The 20,088-nt window shown below is 37.4% G+C and overlaps 1 protein-coding gene across 2 annotated transcripts in view; it reads left to right on the forward strand.

Moving 5' to 3' along the window:
• Positions 1-20,088, forward strand: part of VWA8 (von Willebrand factor A domain containing 8) — a 357,448-nt gene that overhangs the window by 209,334 nt on the left and 128,026 nt on the right. For both annotated transcript variants that reach the window (XR_011492999.1, XM_014866869.3), the window contains exon 26: positions 1,003-1,154. Coding sequence is in view for 1 of the 2 variants with exons in the window: in XM_014866869.3 (XP_014722355.3) it covers positions 1,003-1,154 (152 nt within the window). In the remaining variant the exon portion in view is untranslated. The remainder of the gene's footprint in view (positions 1-1,002; positions 1,155-20,088) is intronic.

A 20,088-nucleotide genomic window follows, 5' to 3' on the forward strand; every position in this document is an offset into this window, starting at 1 on the left:
GAGAGTGAGACAGCAGGGAAACTTCACTGCTGTGTGACTTTATGCAATAAGCATGTGGTATCTGAGTGAAAAATATTTTCATTTTGAAAACGTAAGTCTTGGAGATGGAAAATAGACTAGGAACTAACAATATTAATTACATACCTGTAAGTACTGCAAGAAAGTTTAGTAAGATAAGTAAGTGGGCAAGAGAATAAAATTCCTTGTAGCTATGTACAATGTGTTGTCCACCTTGGTAAAGAAAACCAAAAAACCTGTATAAATTCTACTTTTATAACAAACAGTGATCTCTAAGCTAAAATCATGACTTAATGACTCTTGACCTCTGCCTCTTATCCTCAACTCTCCAAGGAAAACCTAGAAAGGAAAATAGAAAGCTTTATTCTGCTTATAAAACCATAAGTCAAATTGAGCCAGCTCAGATCCCAGTGCCTAAAGAAAGTCAAGATAGAGCTGCTGGTAAATGAGCCCAAGGACACCACCAGTGTAAATGTAGCTGTTAGTAATACTTGGTTTCTTTCCCTCTGTTCCTTATTTCTCTATTCCCTGTAATTTTTATGTTCTTCCATTCTTACTCCTTTTTTTTTTCATTTATTCATAGACCTGTAGTTTCTCTACATAATGCTGTATAGATATTCAACACTCTGCTTTATTTAAATGGCACTTTTTAATTGGTCACTCTGATACTCATTTTAAAGGCAGGAGATTGCAGAAAGCATTGGAAGTCACTGAATGCTAGGATCTGAGCACTGATCTAACATTTGGGAGAAGGAACTGTTCCCCCTCAAATTCTAATATTTATTTAAAAAAGGAAAATACTATGTCATCAAAGCAAATATTAAAAGAGAAAAATGTATAAATTCCTCCTATTTGGTTATCTGACAAGACTAGTAAATGTCTGCTAAAGTTTATTTGCTCATTATTGTTCTGTCAGTTTTGTAAATTTTTATAATAGTGTGTATTTTATCACATGCGTAATAAAGGAATTTTTTTTTTAAACAGAAATTTCCCACTGAAGGGCTCTCCAGTGCAGTGAGGAATGTGTTTGACTTTGATTCCTATAACAATGACATGAGGGAGATTTTGATGAAAACTTTACACAAGTATGGGATACCTATCGGAGCCAAACCTACCAGTGTGCAGCTGGCGAAGGAGTAAGGCAAACTCACTATTGATAAAATACTCTTTTGTGATTCTTAAATGCTGATAATTCTGAGTCTACTGAACTGAGTTGGTGTGTAAATTACTTTCCATGAGTAAGGTTTTCAAATACATGTTGCTATTTGCCGGCTGATTTCAGTTAAATAGCTGAATAAATATAAATATAAGTATTATTTATGGGCTTGTAAATTGAGAACTTCAGTTATTTTGACTGTCCCATGAGTAGATGTAATGTAATTAAATAAAGGGAAATATTTGTTTCTTTAACAGTCTCTGTTCTTTTGTTGAATTATTATGACTCTCATTGTTTCCTAATCTAGTGTAAAATCATTGTACAAACATGAAAACTACATAAATGGGTAATATATATTTGGTTAAGATGTTCTTGTTTCTGTCACCATATACTTTTCGTATTAAAGTTTTCTAAATTTATGATCATATTAAGAGGTTTTTGGTTACTTATTTCAGCTTGATAGATGAAAGAGGTGGGGAAAACAAGTGGGTTTGTTTCATGTGGGCCAGTTGCCTGCATTTTATTTTGTAATCACAGGCTATGTACTTAACCTTAGTAAAGAATCTTGCAAATATATTGTTCATCAGAAAAATTGTTGACAGAATTTATTAGTGGAGTAATTAAGTTGGTGCAGATTCACTGGAAAACAGTTTTAAATATGCATAACTTATTCATAATGCCTCAAATGCTCTCTTTGTCTATTAAACATAGTCAATTACCATAAATTCTCAAGGGTCAATAATTACTTTTAAATTATTTAACTTTAGTCTTAGATAGGAGGTACTCCCTATATAAGACTAAAAAAATTGTTAAATGTAACAATTTACACTTCCTTAGGAAAAAATTGTTAAATGTAAATTAATGATTAGTCCAGCTATGTATATATGCACACACATTTATATACATATATATGTGTATATATATCCTAAGTATATCATCCTTATTTATTTATTCTTTGAAATTATTATAAAAACTTGTTGAATATATACCAATAAAAATAAATTGTTAAAGCTTTAACAATTTCTTTAAGAATTTCTTAACGAGAAACAAATATTTCCCTTTTGTGGTAAAAGTACAAGGTGGAGTAATATTAGAAATTATCCATGAATTGATTTATATTATTAATGGGTGAGTAAATTTTTTTTGAGAAGAGTGGTTTGGTGTCAGTTGCTAATGCATACACTTTTCTGTAAAATACTATTTTACTAATTGATTAGCAGTGTTTATGGGCGTTTGAAATCAGTTTGGTAATTTAATGAATGAGGTATATCTTCTATATTAAATATTCAAGAAATCATCTTTAATATGCAAAATTCTAATGGTACTCATGTTATTTACTTCCTTTTTATAAACTGCGTCTTTATTATCAGTTGGAAATAAGATGGTTTTTCTTACTGTTAACAAATTTATATAATTAGAGTTCTAGCTTCATGGAAACCAGGCTTGTGATTTTAAAATAACTTTTTGTACTCTTGCACAGCTTGAAATAAAAATTAAAATAGGTATTAGTTGGTAAAATCAATCATAAGAAAATTGTTGGCAATTTAAGTTTCTAAGGAAGACAGATAAAATGATTTGACTTATTCATTACTATCCTCAGTTCTAAACTGAAAACTCTTGACATGGCAAATTAATTCCAACTTTACTACTTACTTATGAGTGGAAGCAAAAGTACATTGAGCCTGGAAACAAGATGGTCACGCTCATGCCTAAGACGGGGATGGAAACAACTAGTTGTCCACCCACTGCATATAGCTAAAAATAGACGTAGAGCCGATGTGGAGGATGAGTGACTTTGACTTTCCCTTGGTGTGGAAATAGTAGTCAATACAGTTTGCATATTCAAAGCATTTTTTTCTGATCTGTAAATCCCAATGACTTGGGCAGCTCAAAAATAGTGATGTTGTTTCATTGCTCTTTAATGAAATCCACAGGTTTCACACATCTATTTCTAACAAAAATGATCAGCCTTGTACCTTGAGAGGGTAGCATGGTGAAGTGAACAAAACAGTGGCCTGGCAATTTAGCAGTTAGTCATACATTCAGCCTGTATGCCTGGGTCAGACATGGAGAAACAAATGAGAAGAAACAGTACTGCCCTCAAAGAGCTGGCAGTTTCATCTTGGTCATATGAATTTGGAGAAGTTGCTTAACTAAACGGGTTCCCTGTTGGTAAAATGAGGGCATTTTTATTGTAGATAGCATAACCATATAATGTATCATTTAATTAGGACATTTTTGAGAATGGAAGGGGGTGCTATTAATAATAATTCTGGGGGCCAGCCCGTGGTGTAGTAAGTTAAGTTTGCACACTCCACTTTGGCAGCCTGGGGTTCGCAGGTTCAGATCCCAGGCACAGACCTGCACACTGCTCATTAAGCCATGCTGTGGCAGCAGCTCACATACAAAATAGAGGAAGATTGGCACAGATGTTAGCTCAGGGCCAATCTTCCTCACCAATAAAAAAATTAATAATAACTCTGTAAAAAGAGATATAAAATAAGACAGTCCTAGTGAGGACATCCTCACAATATGATGTCATCCTCATAGATGATTAATGAGTCTCCTTCCTATTCTAACGTCCTCTGCACTTTTATGTAATCTTAATTTTCCCTCATCTGCAAAAACAAAAACAAATAAAAAAGTGTTACTAACACTTTCATTTTTCCTCCTAGAGTAGCACACAGTTAGTAGTAGTCACATAGACATCTGAAGATTTAGTCATCCCCATGTAGTCTTATGATTTGACTTTGACTTTTCGAGTCCTTTTGCTAAACCTTTTACTTCACTAGACCTTTTGCTAACCCAGCTCTTCTAGGCTGCACCTGCCCGTCTCTACAGATATTGTGTCGGTGAAGAAGATCCACAATGAATTTCAGTTGCTAAGGAAGAAGGACAAAATGTTTTAATTACAATTAATGTCCTTTTGCTCTGAATGAAAAATTCTTGCTACAACTTGTTAATTTTCTTGTTCTCTAATCCAACCATAGTGCTTATTGGATGGGAGCAAAATTACAAGGAGTCCAGAATAAGAGGGTCACATTCACACTAAAGATGGGGAAGGAGAAGTAACTGGCCACCCACTCCATATAACTAAAAAGAGAAAAGGCAGCTACTGTGGAAGAAGGAAGTTTTCACCTGGGGCAGAGATGAGATAGACCGCTGTTTGTACAGTTTGTACACTGTTTCTTCTACCATACCTGCTTCCTCAGCTGAAATCAGAATATACTTTGCCTATTGAGGAGTAGTAATGTCCTATAATTGCTCTTTAGTGAAATACCCAAAACAGAGATGCTGTCACTTTCCCTTTTGTTCTCCTAAATAGTGCAGTGATGGTACCTGTCTCATAGGTCTTTGCATATCTTTAAAAAGCCCACTGTGATATTATGAGGTGAATGTGACTTGTCTTCTTTACTAAACCTTTGCTAACCCTGGAACTTTTAGGCTGAGCCTTACTGGGTGGTTATTTTATCTTGCTTGATGATACCATGAAGCAACTCTTCTTCCTGATCTGCAGATACACTCCCTGATCTTAGTACTGGGATCACAAGCGGCTACCTAGACCCCCACATTGCAATTGCCCCGTCCCGCTAGTATTTCCTGAGGTTTTTAATTGTTCCTTTTTAAGTTTCTAATACACAGGAAAGGATATACCAAAGAGATGGCCAACATAACCAAATAAGGAAACATACTGGGAGAAATTTAGGTAGAGATAGGAAGATTTGGGTTAAAATGAGTGCTCAAAAAAATAATATGAACTCTTGAGTTTCAGACATCATTGTTGGAAACACATACACACAACACACACATACATAGATATAAAATCAGATCCAGACACCAACCAAAGGCATATGGGTTATTTACTGCAGTTAGATAAGGAGAGAAATTTCAGAGCAAAGTTTGCTTGTTTTTTCCCTCAAATGAACATTTATTTCTGAAGTTTCTTTTATTTGGGAATAAACATACTACCAGAACATTAGCACTTCCAAATTTAAACGTGTGTTTCAGAGTAATTTATGAACTCTAACATACTGGGGAATCGTTTGTCTTAAAGGAAGAAAAAAATCTGTTTTTTTATGCCTCTATTTTTGAGTGACTTATATACAATATTTTATTTTAAATTTGCATGCCACTCTCTGCTGGACAGTTCTTAAGATGAGAGAATTGTCACTTCATAAATTACAATGGAATATAAATACTGTACCTCTAAATATATTAATTAATAACTAGATAATTATGATGGTAATATAAACACTTATAGATAACTGTGCCAACCGTATTTCCAAGCACTCTGTTTACATGAATTTATATAATCTTTATAATAAACCTATCGTGTATATAATATTATATATGTGTATATGTGTGTGTGTATATATATGTATGTGCATTTTGTAGATGAGGAATTTGCCACACGGAGAGCTTACATCACTTCCCTAAGGTTAGAAAATTAATCAGGGCCAGAGCCGTAATATATATAATATTAATTCTAATTCTAATGATAAATATAAGCAGATTGATATGCAGACTATAGGCAATTTCGAAATCTGTTACTCTTTGGATACTGAAAATTACCAATAGTTTTGGTTTAAAAGGGCCTTGAGATTTTAGGTAATCAACTTGGAAATCGTTATTGACCATGATGTTATGCATGTATAATACACAAATTCTTATTCTTCAGAGAGTTATAATAGATTCAGATTTTGAGGTTTTAGCCGTATTTCATTATGAAAAGTAAGTCAAAAAGTGGATGAGTATAAAGTTTTGGCACAACAAAATCATTTTAGAGACTTCTTCATTGCCAGTTAAGATTTCCTCTTTTTTTTGAAATAATGAAGGATCATGAAGTAAAACACAAAGTAATTCATTTAGAAAAATAAAAACTCTAGAAAACTTTATTTGGCTACCATATATAAGAAGCGTACTAGCAATCATTCCTTCCTTATTTGGAACACAAAAGAAATTTATGGAGTCTTCTCAAAAGTTGCGTCATTTTTAAATAAATCAAACATACAGAGAAATTCTCTCTACCCTCTGAAGTTATCTTCATGTGTTTTTCTCTCCCTGTCTTCCCTAAGAGACACACAAGTCTATAAAATACTTAAATACTCATCCTTCTTACTCCAAATTCTTTGTCCTCAACTCTGTTGATTTCTTTTTTAATGTTGCTTAGTTTATTCTTAATCCAGTTTCTTTTTTTTTTCCCCAAAGCATTATTGCGTATATTGCACTGGCAAACTATACAATCTACTGATTATTTATTTGTATTAATCAAGTAGAATAAAAAATTTGAGAAAATTAAAAAGTTTTTTATATGTAAGATTTCTTTATGATGCATGTTTAATAAATGAAGAATGATGTCTTCATTTAATTTTTAGTCTCCATTTATTTTTAGAATAAGTTAGTAAAATGAAAATTAAGACATCTATAGTTCCACCATCTGGAGATGACCTTTGTTAAATCCTTCTAGATCTTTTCCTATGATTCTATGTGTTATTTCACTCACTGAGAAATATTTTTTCTAGTTTTTTTTTTTTTTCAGTTTTTCTTCTTAACAGAGGAGACATGTCCCTGAAAAGACGTCCTACTTAAAACACTTCATTCCCAAGCTTCTTGGTTGAAAAGAAATGTATCTGTAATGGATTAGATTTGAGCATAGATGACACCCCTCCCCCATCCTCACTTTTTTCTTCATTCCCCTTATTCCTTGAGATTTTAAGCTTAAGATATTTGATGTAAACATAACGAACAGATTCATAAAGCATATAAAGCCCTCTCATAAGGAATAAAAACAGTAATATCAACACTTTGTGTCTTTATGCATATGTTTAAATGTCATTATCCTTTTCAGACATATAACAATGCTGTGGCAAAACAGACTACACATCTGAAAATGACCTTTCAGTGTGGCTACACTTTAAAATGTCTCATAGCTGATGAAGAAGCCCTTATGGAGTCTTGTAATTACGTCTCAGATGTCCTGCTGACATCTGTATTCTCTTTCTGCTTTCAAATGCTTTATTAAATTATTTTTTAATTTCATTTTTCAGGTAAAATGAAGTAACTTTGAGTTAATAACATCTAGGATCATATTAGCCAATATTTTTATTGAATTTCTTTAAATGGTTCACATTTAAGCAGTTTAAAAACACAGTGGTAGCTATTGATAGTAGTTGCCTTTGAGAGAGACCCTAGCCTCCCTTTTGTACTATTTTGATATTTTAATGTGTATATTATTTTTTCTATACTTTATTTTTCAAATGTCCACTGACTGTCTGGGCACTGGAATTTTTCATTTTCTTTTCTTATTTAAATAAAATAAAAATTTTAAAGTAAAACTCTATTCCAAAATTGCTATATCTTGAGACCTTTGCCTCCAATGCTGCAAAGCTTACGTCACACTGCAGTGCCTACTCTAAGGGTAGAACATTTGAACCCTTACCAATGGCAAATGAGAAATCAAGTTAACCAGGCATCTCTATGGCATTTGACACAATATGAGTAAGTTTATGCATTGATAGACATTCAACATAAACATAGCAAGTGAGGGAAGACAACACATTTTTAGAGCAGCAAAAATTAAAATAGTTAATACTTATCAAGTACTTACTAAGTGCTCTAAGCACCATCCTCAAAATCATGCTCATTACTATAGTCAGGTTTAGCAGCGTAATTATAAATCCCTATGCATTTCCTGTGCACCTGTGTGTTGCTTCTAAGTCATTACAACTTAAGGACAGTTGGCCTCCATCTCTGATCCAATAGTTCCTGTGTTCAAAGATGTGATGAATTATCCAGGGGAAAAGGAGAATATACCTTCTGTAGACTGGGTTCAAATAGATCTGGACAAACCTCGTTGGGGAGGTACTCAAAGGGATTCAAACATGGAACATGGGATTAAATAGTCTTTAACATTCTTCCAACTCATAGATTCTGAGTCACTGTGCCTAATTGAATTGGAAAGCTGAATAAGTAGTCACTCTTCTCCCTGATATCAGTAACCATTCATTACTTTATCAGCCAGTCTCACAAGCTAGAACTTCTGATGAAGGTAGCTGAGATTGTGTTTTCCTGTTATAAGAGACGTTAGTATCTCATTGCAGTGTGTGTTATACAGTCATGTTTAGTTTTGATCTTTCTCTTTAGAGTAGTGCCAGGTGTGCGTATTTGCAGACAGAACAGCTTCATTTATATTGAACGTGTCTTTGAAAGGGTATCTGTCTAAAATTGGTTGTCTACGTTAAAGACTTATCCACGTAATTGGAACATCAATAGCAACTGCTGCTTCTCTGACCAAGACCAGCTATGGGCTCTTCAAAGTACCAGAGACATCAAAAAGAACATCCCCAACCAGGGCCTCTCTTTGGACTAATTTCATTAGGTTCATCTTTGAAAATAGGAATGATTATCAGTTTACTGTTTATCTTATTAAATTACAAGATTCTCTTCTTAAAGTTTTGTGCCTTTCCTTCCATTTTCCAAACTATTATATGCTATAATTTTCTTTTTGTAGTCTTAGTTTTTACAAATGAGTTCACAGTGTTGATCATGGAGTTCTAAGGTGTATAATTCCACTCTGCCTGATGATTTACTTTCACTTCATAAAAAAGCTCTTAGTTTTCAAAAATAATAGGATTTACATAATGACATCTCAGAACTATCATAAGCAGAAGGATGATGTTGGGTTTTATAGTTTCCTAGCTCTTTATTCTCTTGGTATATTATGAAGTAGCTTCCCAGCCCTTTCATTTGCTTTTAGCCCCTTTATGAAGGTGCAGAAAAAATAAAAAACATACCCAATCTACACAGAAATTTTCAAGATATATGAATCTTCTTTCATACTCATCTTAAGCAGTCTCACAGAATTATCTTTGATCCCTTAAGCATTTAAGCACCTATAGCTAACTCTTCCAGATACACCTACAAAGTAGATTGCATCATTTGTTGAGAGACATGTAGTCAGGATGCAATGGGAAAGATTTGCCATGGTGGTAGTGACCTCAAACAAATAGACAGCCAGTTATTTCTCCAGCAAAAATGGGTTTATTTGGGGTCGACAAAGAATTGCAGTTTGGGGTCTGCAACAATGACGAGCCACATGCAAGTCTCCCAACAGCTAGGGAAGAGAAACTCTTATGTAGAGGGGAAGAATAAGTTGGGAGGGCTCTTGTAAATAAGGAGTTCATTGGAGGAATTGTGAGTTCTAGGTGTAGTGGCTTTTCATTGGCTAAGCTTCCTGCCAGTCAAGAAGAGGAAGTCATTCTTCTTCCTATTGGGCTCTGCTATCAACGTGGGGTGTGAGAGCTCCCCCTTTTGCCCTCCCAACTCCAATTTAATGAGGTTTCTGTTTATTAATTTGGCATTTTTCCCTTCTGGTCAAGATCTTTCTCTGAAAGCATTGCTGATCAAGAGTCAGGTTTTTCTTGTTTCATCCATCTTTTGTCCCTTGGTGCCAGGAAGGATCCTTCTTGGGTGTTGTGTCCCATGTCAGAGGGAAAGTGCACAGATTGGAAACCTATTGAGGCCACATTTGAGTAACAGAAGGGGTAGAAGGAAGAACTCTCAGATCATTTTCTTTTCTAAAGTCCATGTATTATCAAGATCATAGGCATTGGACATCATCTGAAGCATTATGTCATCATCGAAGGTTTGGCAGACAAAATTCCAACAGTCCTGGTCTAGACATCTTGAGAAGGCTGTCTCATCAGATGTTATCTGCTTCAATTCTGGGAAATCTTTACTTTTAAGTCACCAGATAATGTGCAGGTCCAGTCAGAGTTTGGTGCTTTCTTTAGGTGTGTCACATGAATCCAAGAGTTTATTCCCTGGAGTTTTGTGGGACAAGGATTAGTTAACGGTACCTGATAGGAACCTTTCCAGCGAGGTTGAAGAGAGTCCTTCTGGAGGTGTCTTTCCCAATAGATGAAATCTTCAGGTTGCAAGGCGTGATGCTCATCTTTGTCTCCCTGGAGCACACTGAAAAGATTGCTCCACCAAAACATGGTTATTTTTAGTGGAAGCAATTAGACCTTTGCAATTATATCTCCTTTTATCAGCTGTGGCTCAAAAGAGGCAGGAGCCAAATGCATTGGGTGGCCTATGACTGTCTCAAAGGGTGAGAGCTTATGAGTCCCAAAGAGTACAAATCTGAGATTTAGAAAGACCAACGGAAATGCTTTTGACCAAAGTATTTTGAGAGTCTCTACAAATTTTGCCAGTTGAGTCTTAATAATGCCATTGTGTATTTGACTATACCATAGGATTGAAGGTGGTAAACAGAGTGAAAGTTGTAAAACCAGTCAAACAAGACAGATTTGTCAAAGTATTTGACCAGTAAAATGGATTCCTTGATCACTATGAGCTCAAGAGGGGTTCCCCCAGGTAGGGATAATCCTTTCCCAGAGGACGTTAGCCACAGAAGAGGCGGTAGCCTGTCTACAGGAGAAGGCTTCAGCCCCATGAGAAAGCATACAGACCATGACTAAAACATATTTATATCCATGACACGGGGGAAGTTATATAAAATCCGTTTGCCAAACATCACATGGTCCGTTACGTAGTTTAAAATGTCTGGGAGCAATACAGACAGGCTTCCCTGAATTGTATTTTGGACAAGTGGGACAAGTGAGGTAGGCACTTTTTGCAGCCTCGTTAATATTTGCCCACCAATATTGATTCGTGAATATTATCATTTTGTCAGTAGACCAATGGTTTAATGCATGCACAGTGATTAGGAGTGGGAATTTTAGAGTCTCCAGTAGGACTGAGTTATTATTTGTTCCAAACCAGAGTTTTATCTTTTTATCAAACTAACAATTGCTGAATTTTGTTTTACATTTTCTGAGGCCAATTGTTGGGCTTCTCTAGCCAATTTTTCTAAGTCTTCATTTGGGGAAATATCCCTTTGGACCATGACAGGGGTGTGGCTGTTGTTGGTTCCTTTATGAGCTGCATTCCTTGCAGAAATGTCAGCAACATGACTTCTTTAGCTTCCAGAGAGTCAAGTTTAGAATGCCCCAGGATCTTAATAATAGCTAAAGCAGCAGGTAAAAGTATAGCATCCAGTAATTCCTGAACATAGGGATCATTTTTAATTTTGTTTCCACTGAAAGTAAGGAAGCCACACTGCTTCTGCAACATTCGCAAATTGTAAGCAACTCTGAAAGCATATCTACTGTCAGAATAAATATTGGCAGTTTTGCCTTTGGCTAAAGTATAAGCCCATGTAAGAGCATACAATTCAGCCTGTTGGGCCGAAGTAGCCATAGGTAAAAGTGCTGCCTCAACAATATCAAAAGGAGTTGCAGCAGCATACCCAGCACAGTATTTGCAATTGTCACCTTTTAAATAAGAACTATCAGTAAACCATGAGAATTTGGTGTTACTCAAAGGAGTTTCCTGCAGATCATCAGGAGGAATTAGGAGATGATCCATCAGCATTAAGCAGTCATGAGAGACTTTGCCGGTAACAGAGGGGAGAAAAGTAGCAGGGTTAAGTTTATTACAGTGTGAAAGAGTTATGTGAGGAGCAGTTAACAAAAGGATTTCATAGGAGGTGAGGCGGCTGGCTAAAATGTGTCATGTGTGGTGAGAATCCAGGAGGTCTTCCGCGTGAAGTACAAAAAGGGTCAAAGGGGAATCCCACAGTTTTCTCGGTGGCCTTAAGCAAAAGGGCAGTGGCAGTAATGGCTCTAAGGCAAGGGGATATCCCTGTGCCACAGGGTCCAGTTGCTGTCTATAATACCCTATGGGTCAATGGTGGTCCCTGTGTTTTGGGTTAAGTATCCCAAGGGCATTCCCTTCCTTTTCATGTAAAAAAAGGAAAAATGGACTCTGATGATTGGGATTTCCAAGGGTTGGTGGGTTTATCAAACTCTCCTTTAAAGCCTTAAAGCCTCTGCCGTCTTGTTCTTCCCATAAAATTGGTTCAGGGTTCTTTAGTAAAACACACAAAGGTTTGGCCATAGGAGAGAAATTTGGCATCCAATTTTGGCAGTAACCACCTAGCCCAAGAAAACCTAGCAGTTGGTGCTTCGTTTTGGGTTTTGGAAACTTAGGATAGGATGAAGCCTATCTGGACCCTTGTTCTGATACCAGATGCCCTAAATATCAAACCTGGCTTGGGGCAAACTGCAGTTCCTCCTTCGCAACTTTATGTCCCCTTAAGGCTACAAGCTTTAACAAGTGGATGCTTTCTTCCTGTGAGGAGACTTGGGAGGGACAGCAAAGGAGCAAATCATCCACATATTGCAACAAAATAGAACCCCCAGGGAACTTTATGTCATCTGCATCAGCCTTCAGGATTTGAGAGAAATAAGAAGGTCTCTCGGTAAAACCTTGAGTCATTACTGTCCAGGTGAATTGACTCACTTCACTTCCCAAGTGAAGGCAAAAAGGTATTGGCTAGCTTCATCAACTGGAATACCAAAGAATGCACTTGGATAAGTCAATTACAGTAAAGAATTTGCTTCCAGTGGGAATGGATGTTAGTAGCATATGAGGGTTGGGAAAAACAGGGTCTTGAAGGATAACAATGTTGTTTATTGCTTGGAGGTCCTGGACAAATCTCCACCCTCGGCCCTTGGGTTTTCTCATAGGTAAAATAGGAGTTTTATCGGGATTTAGTACAAGAGACAATTTGGCCTTGTAATCCTCTGTTATGAGCTTTATACCTTAAAGAGCTTCTTTACTTATAGGGTATTGATTAATTTTGCAGAGAGTTCTTGAGGGATCAGTTTGAATTTGATGGGAGGTGCGCTGTGAATTTTACTAATATCAGTTGGAGATTTTGCCCATAAGGAGGCGGGTAGCTGATTCAATAGAGACAAATTAACGGTGTTTCCAGAATCAGCTCTGGTACCAGCAGTGATGGAGCAAATAAAGGATGACAAAGGGTCATTTCATTCACTTGGCTGTTTTGATGGCTACTGTCAAATTCTAGAATTACTTCCCCCTTTCAGGAGAAGAAAATTCTGGCATGATACTTTTCCAAGAATTCTCAGCCTAATAAATGAATAGGGGTGGAGGGACTAAGGAGAAAAGGGTTTTTGTCTCTCAAAGGGCCTGAACAAAAGGGTATAGGTTCAGAGACAAGAACGTTTTGAGGTTTATTAGCAATCTCCACTATTTGAACTGTTTTAGTGCTTCGAGGCAGGTGCTGCTTTATAGTAGTGGGGTTGGGCACCAAGGGTATGGGTCCAGTGTCAGGACAGAAGGAGATTCATCTCTAGTCTGGACAAATGTTTCTCAAAGCTGATTAAGAGGGAGGATCGGGAAGAGTCCCCATAGTTCCTCAGAGCCCCATCACTGGGAATTTAGAGGACATCGAAAAGTCTAGTTAGAGGGCTGCAGACACTTGAAGCACTTAAATTTATAGCAACTTCTTTTCCAATGTCCTGGTTCTTTGCAATAATAACAGAAACTAGGAGTTTTTGGTTTCCTTTGGAGGCCTTCACTTGCTGGAGTTGATGATTAAGAACTTTAGTGGTCTTTCTTTTAGGTGTCCCTTATAGAGTTCTAGAGAGCTGGTTTGCCAGATTAACTAAATCTGGAGTAGACACAGGCTACTCAGACAAAGGCTAGCACAGTTCAAAGAAACAACCTGATTCAAAGAGGCCGAAGTGCCACCTGAATACCCACAGACAAACAAGACCTTAACCAGAAAAGGATGAAACCTTAAAATAGATCTTGACTAAGGCCTGGAGAGTCTCAAACATGGAGAGGGCAGAAGCTTGGATCCAGTAGAAAGACTTATCCTCAAACTCCGGGGCCAGGGTGATAAGAAAAGCAGTGAGCTCAGTGGGCTCTGTTGTGGGTACTGCACTTGTTTGCTCACCAGCCTTAGAGTCATCAAGGGTCTTCTCTGCATCCCTATATGGGCCACCAAAATGTTGACCTTAAACAAAGAGACAGTCAGTTATTTCTCTAGCAAAAATGAATTTATTTGGGATCAGCAAAGAATTGCAATTCAAGGTCTGCAACCATGGCGAGCCACATGCAAGTCCCCAACAGCAAGGGAAGAGAAACTCTTTTATACAGGGAAAGAGAAAGTTGGGGGTGGGGAGGCTATTGTAAACAAAGAATTCAAGGTGTAGTGGTTTTTCATTGGCTGAGTTGTGACAGCCTCTCATTGGCTGAGTTTCTTGCCAGTCAAGAAGAGGAAGTCTTTCTTCTTCTTGTCGGGCTTTGCTATCTATGTGGGGTGCGAGAGCTCCCCGTTTTGGCCTCTTGACTCCAATTTAATGAAGTTTCTGTTTATTAATTTGACAGTGGCTTTTTGCAACTTGTCATTGAGATAAGAAACAAGTAGGTGAAGATGTTGGCAGTTCTAGCATAACCAAGTAGTCACTCATTTAACAAACACTATTGAGCACTTATGTGCTAAACACTAGATAGGGAGTCAGAAATATAAAGGTGAAGAAGGCTCAATGTCTGCCTTCAAGGAGGTCACAATTGGGAAAGCACTCAAGTAAAGAGCAACTTGTGTTATGTTAGAGCCACAGGAGAGAGAGCAAAGTGGTAGGATTGCTGGCTTCTGCACTGGGGGAGAGTCAGGGAGGATAACCAAGCTGAATCTTTGAAGGATTACTACGCATTCTCCAGGCAAATAAAGGAGGAGAAAATACTTCAAGCAGAGACAGTTGTAAAGCGCATGGTGCGTTTTGGAAACTGCAAGTAGTTTGGTGACTAAAACTAAGGGTTAAGTGAGGACATGTTGTGTGGTGAGGCTAAAAGGGAGAAGAGACTGGGGAATCACACAAGGATTTTAAGCCAGAGAGTAGCATGATCAGAGTCATAATTTAGAAAGAGCTCTTTTGGTTTCCAAAGATAGGAAGCTGAAAGGCAGTGAAACGGGAGGCAGGAAGACCTGTTGGGAAACAGCTGCAGTAATCTGAGTGATGAGCAGTGGGGGCTTACGTTGTAGCAGTGGGAATGAAAAAGAGGGGCATGAGTGAGCGAGATTTGGGTGGCAGAATCGATGGGTTCTGAGTGCCAAGGATTCAAGTGAGTAAGGTGTAAACCTTACCCTCAATGAATTAGCAGTCTAGTTGGGAAAACACAAACCACCAACATTGTTATAGAGTGTGATATTCAAAGTGCTACATTCACAGTGGGTTCTTTCACCTATGGGTCCTTCTTGTGGGAAATACAGAATTTTTTTTCTGGGAAAATTTCCAACTGGGAGAGCTTCAGTCCCAGTCATTCTTGATGTGGATAACTTAAGATTCGAAAATTCTAAGATATGTTTGGTAAAGCAGATGGCAGAAAAAGAGAAGTTTCTGCAGTGAAACTTGAAGAAAGATGAGGCAAAGGAAACCCAGGCAAGTTCTGTGAGGAGGAAGAAAGACAGAGATGTGTGGAGCAAGCTGACAACATCTGCTCTGGCACAGAGCCACAGTGGGCAGCAGCGCTAAGACAGGGCAGTGTCATTCTGGGTGATGGGGAGCATAATTTAGAAGTGTCAGCCAAGAATAGCAAGTTTCCCCAAATTTTTTTCCATCCCGTGCATCCAAATGACTCTTCATTTCTGTGACCTCAGCAGGACCAGCAGGGCAGAGATGCACAAGTCTAAGTTGTAAAGTAAAACCATGATGTCTAAATGCAGAGCCAGGCACAGAAAGGAAAAACACATATACATACTCGTTGTATGCATTATCATTTGCAGCAAAGCAAAATTAATTTGCCAGCAATATGTGAGATGGTGGGGAAGGGAAATTCAGAAGTTTCTAGCAAACAAAGGAGGGTAACTGGGAATAGTAGTATCCATTATTACTAATTTAAAGTGTTTAAAGGGGCTTTTCTATTTTTTCTATTTAGTATGCTGACTTCTTATTTTATTTTAAATAAAAATATTTACAAGAGATTTCATAGATTGACTTCTGACCTTTCTCTCTTAAACTTCTATTCTCTATCAGATCTTAAATTTGAAAATTGAAAATACTACAGAACTCTATCCTAAGAGTTTCTAAGAGTTCCATATGTGCAAATTTACATGGAAATCTAGAAAAGTAAGAGATTAACTTTGCTTCCTAGGAAGAAATATGGGAGAGGGATGCAGGGGGATGTGACATTGAAATTGGGCCTTAAGAATGAGAAGGATTTTGGACTGGCCTGGTGGCGTACCGGTTAAGTTCGCGCACTCCACTTCCAGAGCTCAGGATTCACTGCTTCTGATCCCAGGCGCAGACCTATGCATCGCTTATCAAGCCATGCTGTGGCAGGCGTCCCACATATAAAACAGAGGAAGATGGATACAGATGTTAGCTCAGGGCCAGTCTTCCTCAGCAAAAAGAGGAGGATTGGCAGCAGATGTTAGCTCAGGGCTAATCTTCCTCAAAAAAAAAAGAAAAAGAATGAGAAGGATTTCATCAAAGAGGCAATAGCAGAAAGGATTTCTAGGCAGAGGTAATGACCCCGTGGAAGCATGAACATGTATAGTATGTTTAGGAATAGCAAGTAGCAGTTTGAGGTGGCTAAGGCATGAGTTGGCTGGAGAGTAAGAGGAAGGGGGAAGAGCCAAAGGTGAAATATTTGTCAGGGTTATTCTATGAAAGACTCCAGTAAACTCTGTTGGACAATCCAACTAGTGTTTACCAGAGGTTAGATTTCAAACATTAGGAATGAGTGAGGCCTGCTAAATTGGAGTTGTTCTTTTTCTTCTCAAAGATGGTAGTAATTGGTGAATTTTTGAGAGTTGGTGGAACTACCCTGAAAGGTTCCATTATTCCCATGAAAATTAGTAGTTCGTGTGGTAAGGAAATGTTTGAGGAATTGTTGATAATAGGTATGTCAACAACTTCCAATTGCATAACGCCTCTAGAAAGATCCAAATCTATTTCATGTGTTTCTTTCGTACTCCAGAAATAGTATTGGCAAATGTTCAGAGAAGGCGGAAGTTTGCCAGAACATACTCTTTAAAACTTAAGCTCACCTCTGTATGGAAACAATCTTAGACAAATCTCTTTCATGTCATTCAGACTATATTACTCAACTTTGGTGTCCATATGCATCATGTTATGAATTGTATGCCTGCTTAAAAAAACCTTTTTTTCCTTTGTGTAACTTGCTCAAGCTGTAATTTGACCTGAGTCATAATTTTGAAATTCACCCTTCTTTTATTTAAAACTTTTACTTCCAGATCTTTATTAATACTTCCACAAGGGATTAAGAAACATCACAACATATGAATTGAAATACTTCGTTGTTTTAAAAAACATAAATTCATGAATGACATTGAAGATAAAAAGTAGTGCTATTTATAGGCTTAAGCTCATCCTCCTCACCCTTAAAATTAAAGGTCATTCCAGCTAGGACTTTAACAGAGTTAAAAAAAAATACAAGTGACAGGATCTTAAAACCGTGGAAAATACCATTGTTGTTTCAGTCACATCAGGTGTAACAACTTAAGTCTGGTCAGAGTTGAATGACACATTTCAGTAATGGAATATAGGGTCTTTTGCTAACTGATTGTTAGTTTAGAGTTACCCCCAAATTAATGTTGATTATGTTTCAAATTCCAAAGCTTCCTCATGCACCCAATTATAATGCTTCCCCTTTCTCCTGACTACTAACATACCAAAGGGGAGAGAGTAACCATCAAACTTTTCCACAGCTTGTTGGGAAGCTTTAGTAATAGAAAATAAGTGAGAGGCTTTGGTTACCTCAGTTGGCCAGCCTGGAGTGCACAGGAAAAGTCTAGAAACAACACGTTGTGTTACCAAGGAGCTGGATGAGTCAGTTTGATTGTGCAACTCCAGAACACCCTGCGAATGTGACTTTCATTTGTAGTTGTTACTGCCAATAGCATCTTGTTATGTGGTTCCGGAACAGACTCTAAATGGGGTACCTGTAGGTCCTTGCGATACCCGGCCAACCAAACAGCTAGTGTTATTTTTAGATGGAACCAGACAGGCTGCAATTTCCATGACTATTACTTAGAATGAGTTGGCAAGTTCAAACCAGATTTGATGAATATCCCTAAAATTGTCAGTAAAAATTGGAAGGAGAGTAAAGTTACTATTTCTCAAATGGACGAATTTTTTTTGTTTGCTTGTTTTGTTTTGTTTAGCATCTATGTGATATTTTTGTGAGATTATTAAAAGATATATTAGGTCCATTTTTTAGGTTAGATATCAACCTGTCAACCAAAGACCATTTTTATTAAGCGATTCTCTGCTTCTAATTAGATTTCAAGATATATATAACTGTTTCTGGTGTCTTCAAAGAGCCAATTTGGGATGTACTTAGAGCTTCTTTTTTATAAGCTTTAATAAAGCAATTCTATCAGGGCACCTATTCTAGTGGTAGGTACAGATATTTTCATTCTGATTGTTTATTTTCACTCCAGGGCACCAAGTTAATGCAAGACTATTGAATCTACCAGTGACACTTACTCCTAGTCACTTCGGTGATCATCATAGGCTCCCCACACTATAAGGAACCTTCACTTCGCAAAGGAAGAAATTAACATGCAAAGAAATTAGCTAACTTTTCCCTTCCAAGGTTTACATAGCTATTTAATAAAAGAGCTAGAACTAGAACCCAGATCTCCTGCATTTTATTATACTGTGCCTTCTATGCTAGGGGGAAATTAGGTATGTCTCCTTCCTTTGTTTTTCTCCTTCTGTATTTGGAGACCTGATTCTCCTTTGGTGAAGTGCTGACAGCAAGTAAAGAATACAGTTCATTCCCTAAACAAGGAGAGAGAGATCTCAGGTCTATAAGATGTTTTCAAGATCAGGCTTTTGACACAGAAATGTGTTTTTATTACATTTAAAAGAAAGAATATAATAATAGTAAATCCCCTGACTCAATGCGCCTCCCACCTGGTTTCCAGTAGAAATACAGAAGTGGGTGACCAATCAGGATAATTGTCCAGGGGCTGGCTCCGTGGCCAACTGGTTAAGTTCATGTGCTCCGCTGCAGCGGCCCAGGGTTCGCATCCTGGGCACGGACATGGCACCGCTTGTCAGGCCACGTTAAGGCGGCGTCCCACATCCTACAACTAGAAGGACCTGCAACTACGATATAAAACTATGTACAGGGGGTTTGGGAAGATAAAGCAAAGCAGAAAAAAAAAAAAAAAAGAAGAAGATTGGCAACAGTTGTTAGCTCAGGGGCCAGTCTTTGAAAAAAAAAAAAAAACAAGATAATTGTCCAGGTACTTAAATTATATTTTGGATGATAGATACAAAAGCACATATGTCTTTTTGAGAAATTTATGTCATATGACTTAGAAGAATTTCATTGTAAATTTCTTTTTAATTTCTGTCCTTTTGTGTTAGACATTAGCACTTCAAAGGGACAAAAGGCATATTCCACCAGAATGCTTGGTTCCATTATTTTATGTTAAAAATATACAAGCCCTGGGGCTGGCCCCGTGGCCGAGTGGTTAGGTTCACGCGCTCCGCTGCAGGCGTCCCAGTGTTTCGTTGGTTCGAGTCCTGGGCGCGGACATGGCACTGCTCGTCAGACCACGCTGAGGCAGCGTCCCACGTGCCACAACTAGAAGAACCCACAACGAGAAATATACAACTATGTACTGGGGGGCTTTGGGGAGAAAAAGGAAAAAATAAAAAAAAAAATCTAAAAAAAAATATATATATATACAAGCCTTACATGGTCTTATTAAGCATATGGAAATATTGTGTCAGACTTCTCTTTTACTGAAAATAAAATGATTTCTCAGTACAAGTACTTACTCTTTTCATGGTCATCAGAATCATTCAAGCATACATTTTAGTTTTTAGCCACATAAGCGTTATTTTTAAAGAGCTTTTAACTCTGAATCATTTCTTGCCTTAACTTACCATGGAATAAGAAATGTATATTCCATTAAATGACAAATTAATAGTTCCTTTTCTAAAGATTCAAAGAAAAGATAGTATGAGTAAAAAGTGAAGGCTTTATTCACAAAA

The sequence above is a fragment of the Equus asinus genome, chromosome 11 (genome assembly GCF_041296235.1).
Source record: "Equus asinus isolate D_3611 breed Donkey chromosome 11, EquAss-T2T_v2, whole genome shotgun sequence".
NCBI lineage: Eukaryota > Metazoa > Chordata > Mammalia > Perissodactyla > Equidae > Equus > Equus asinus.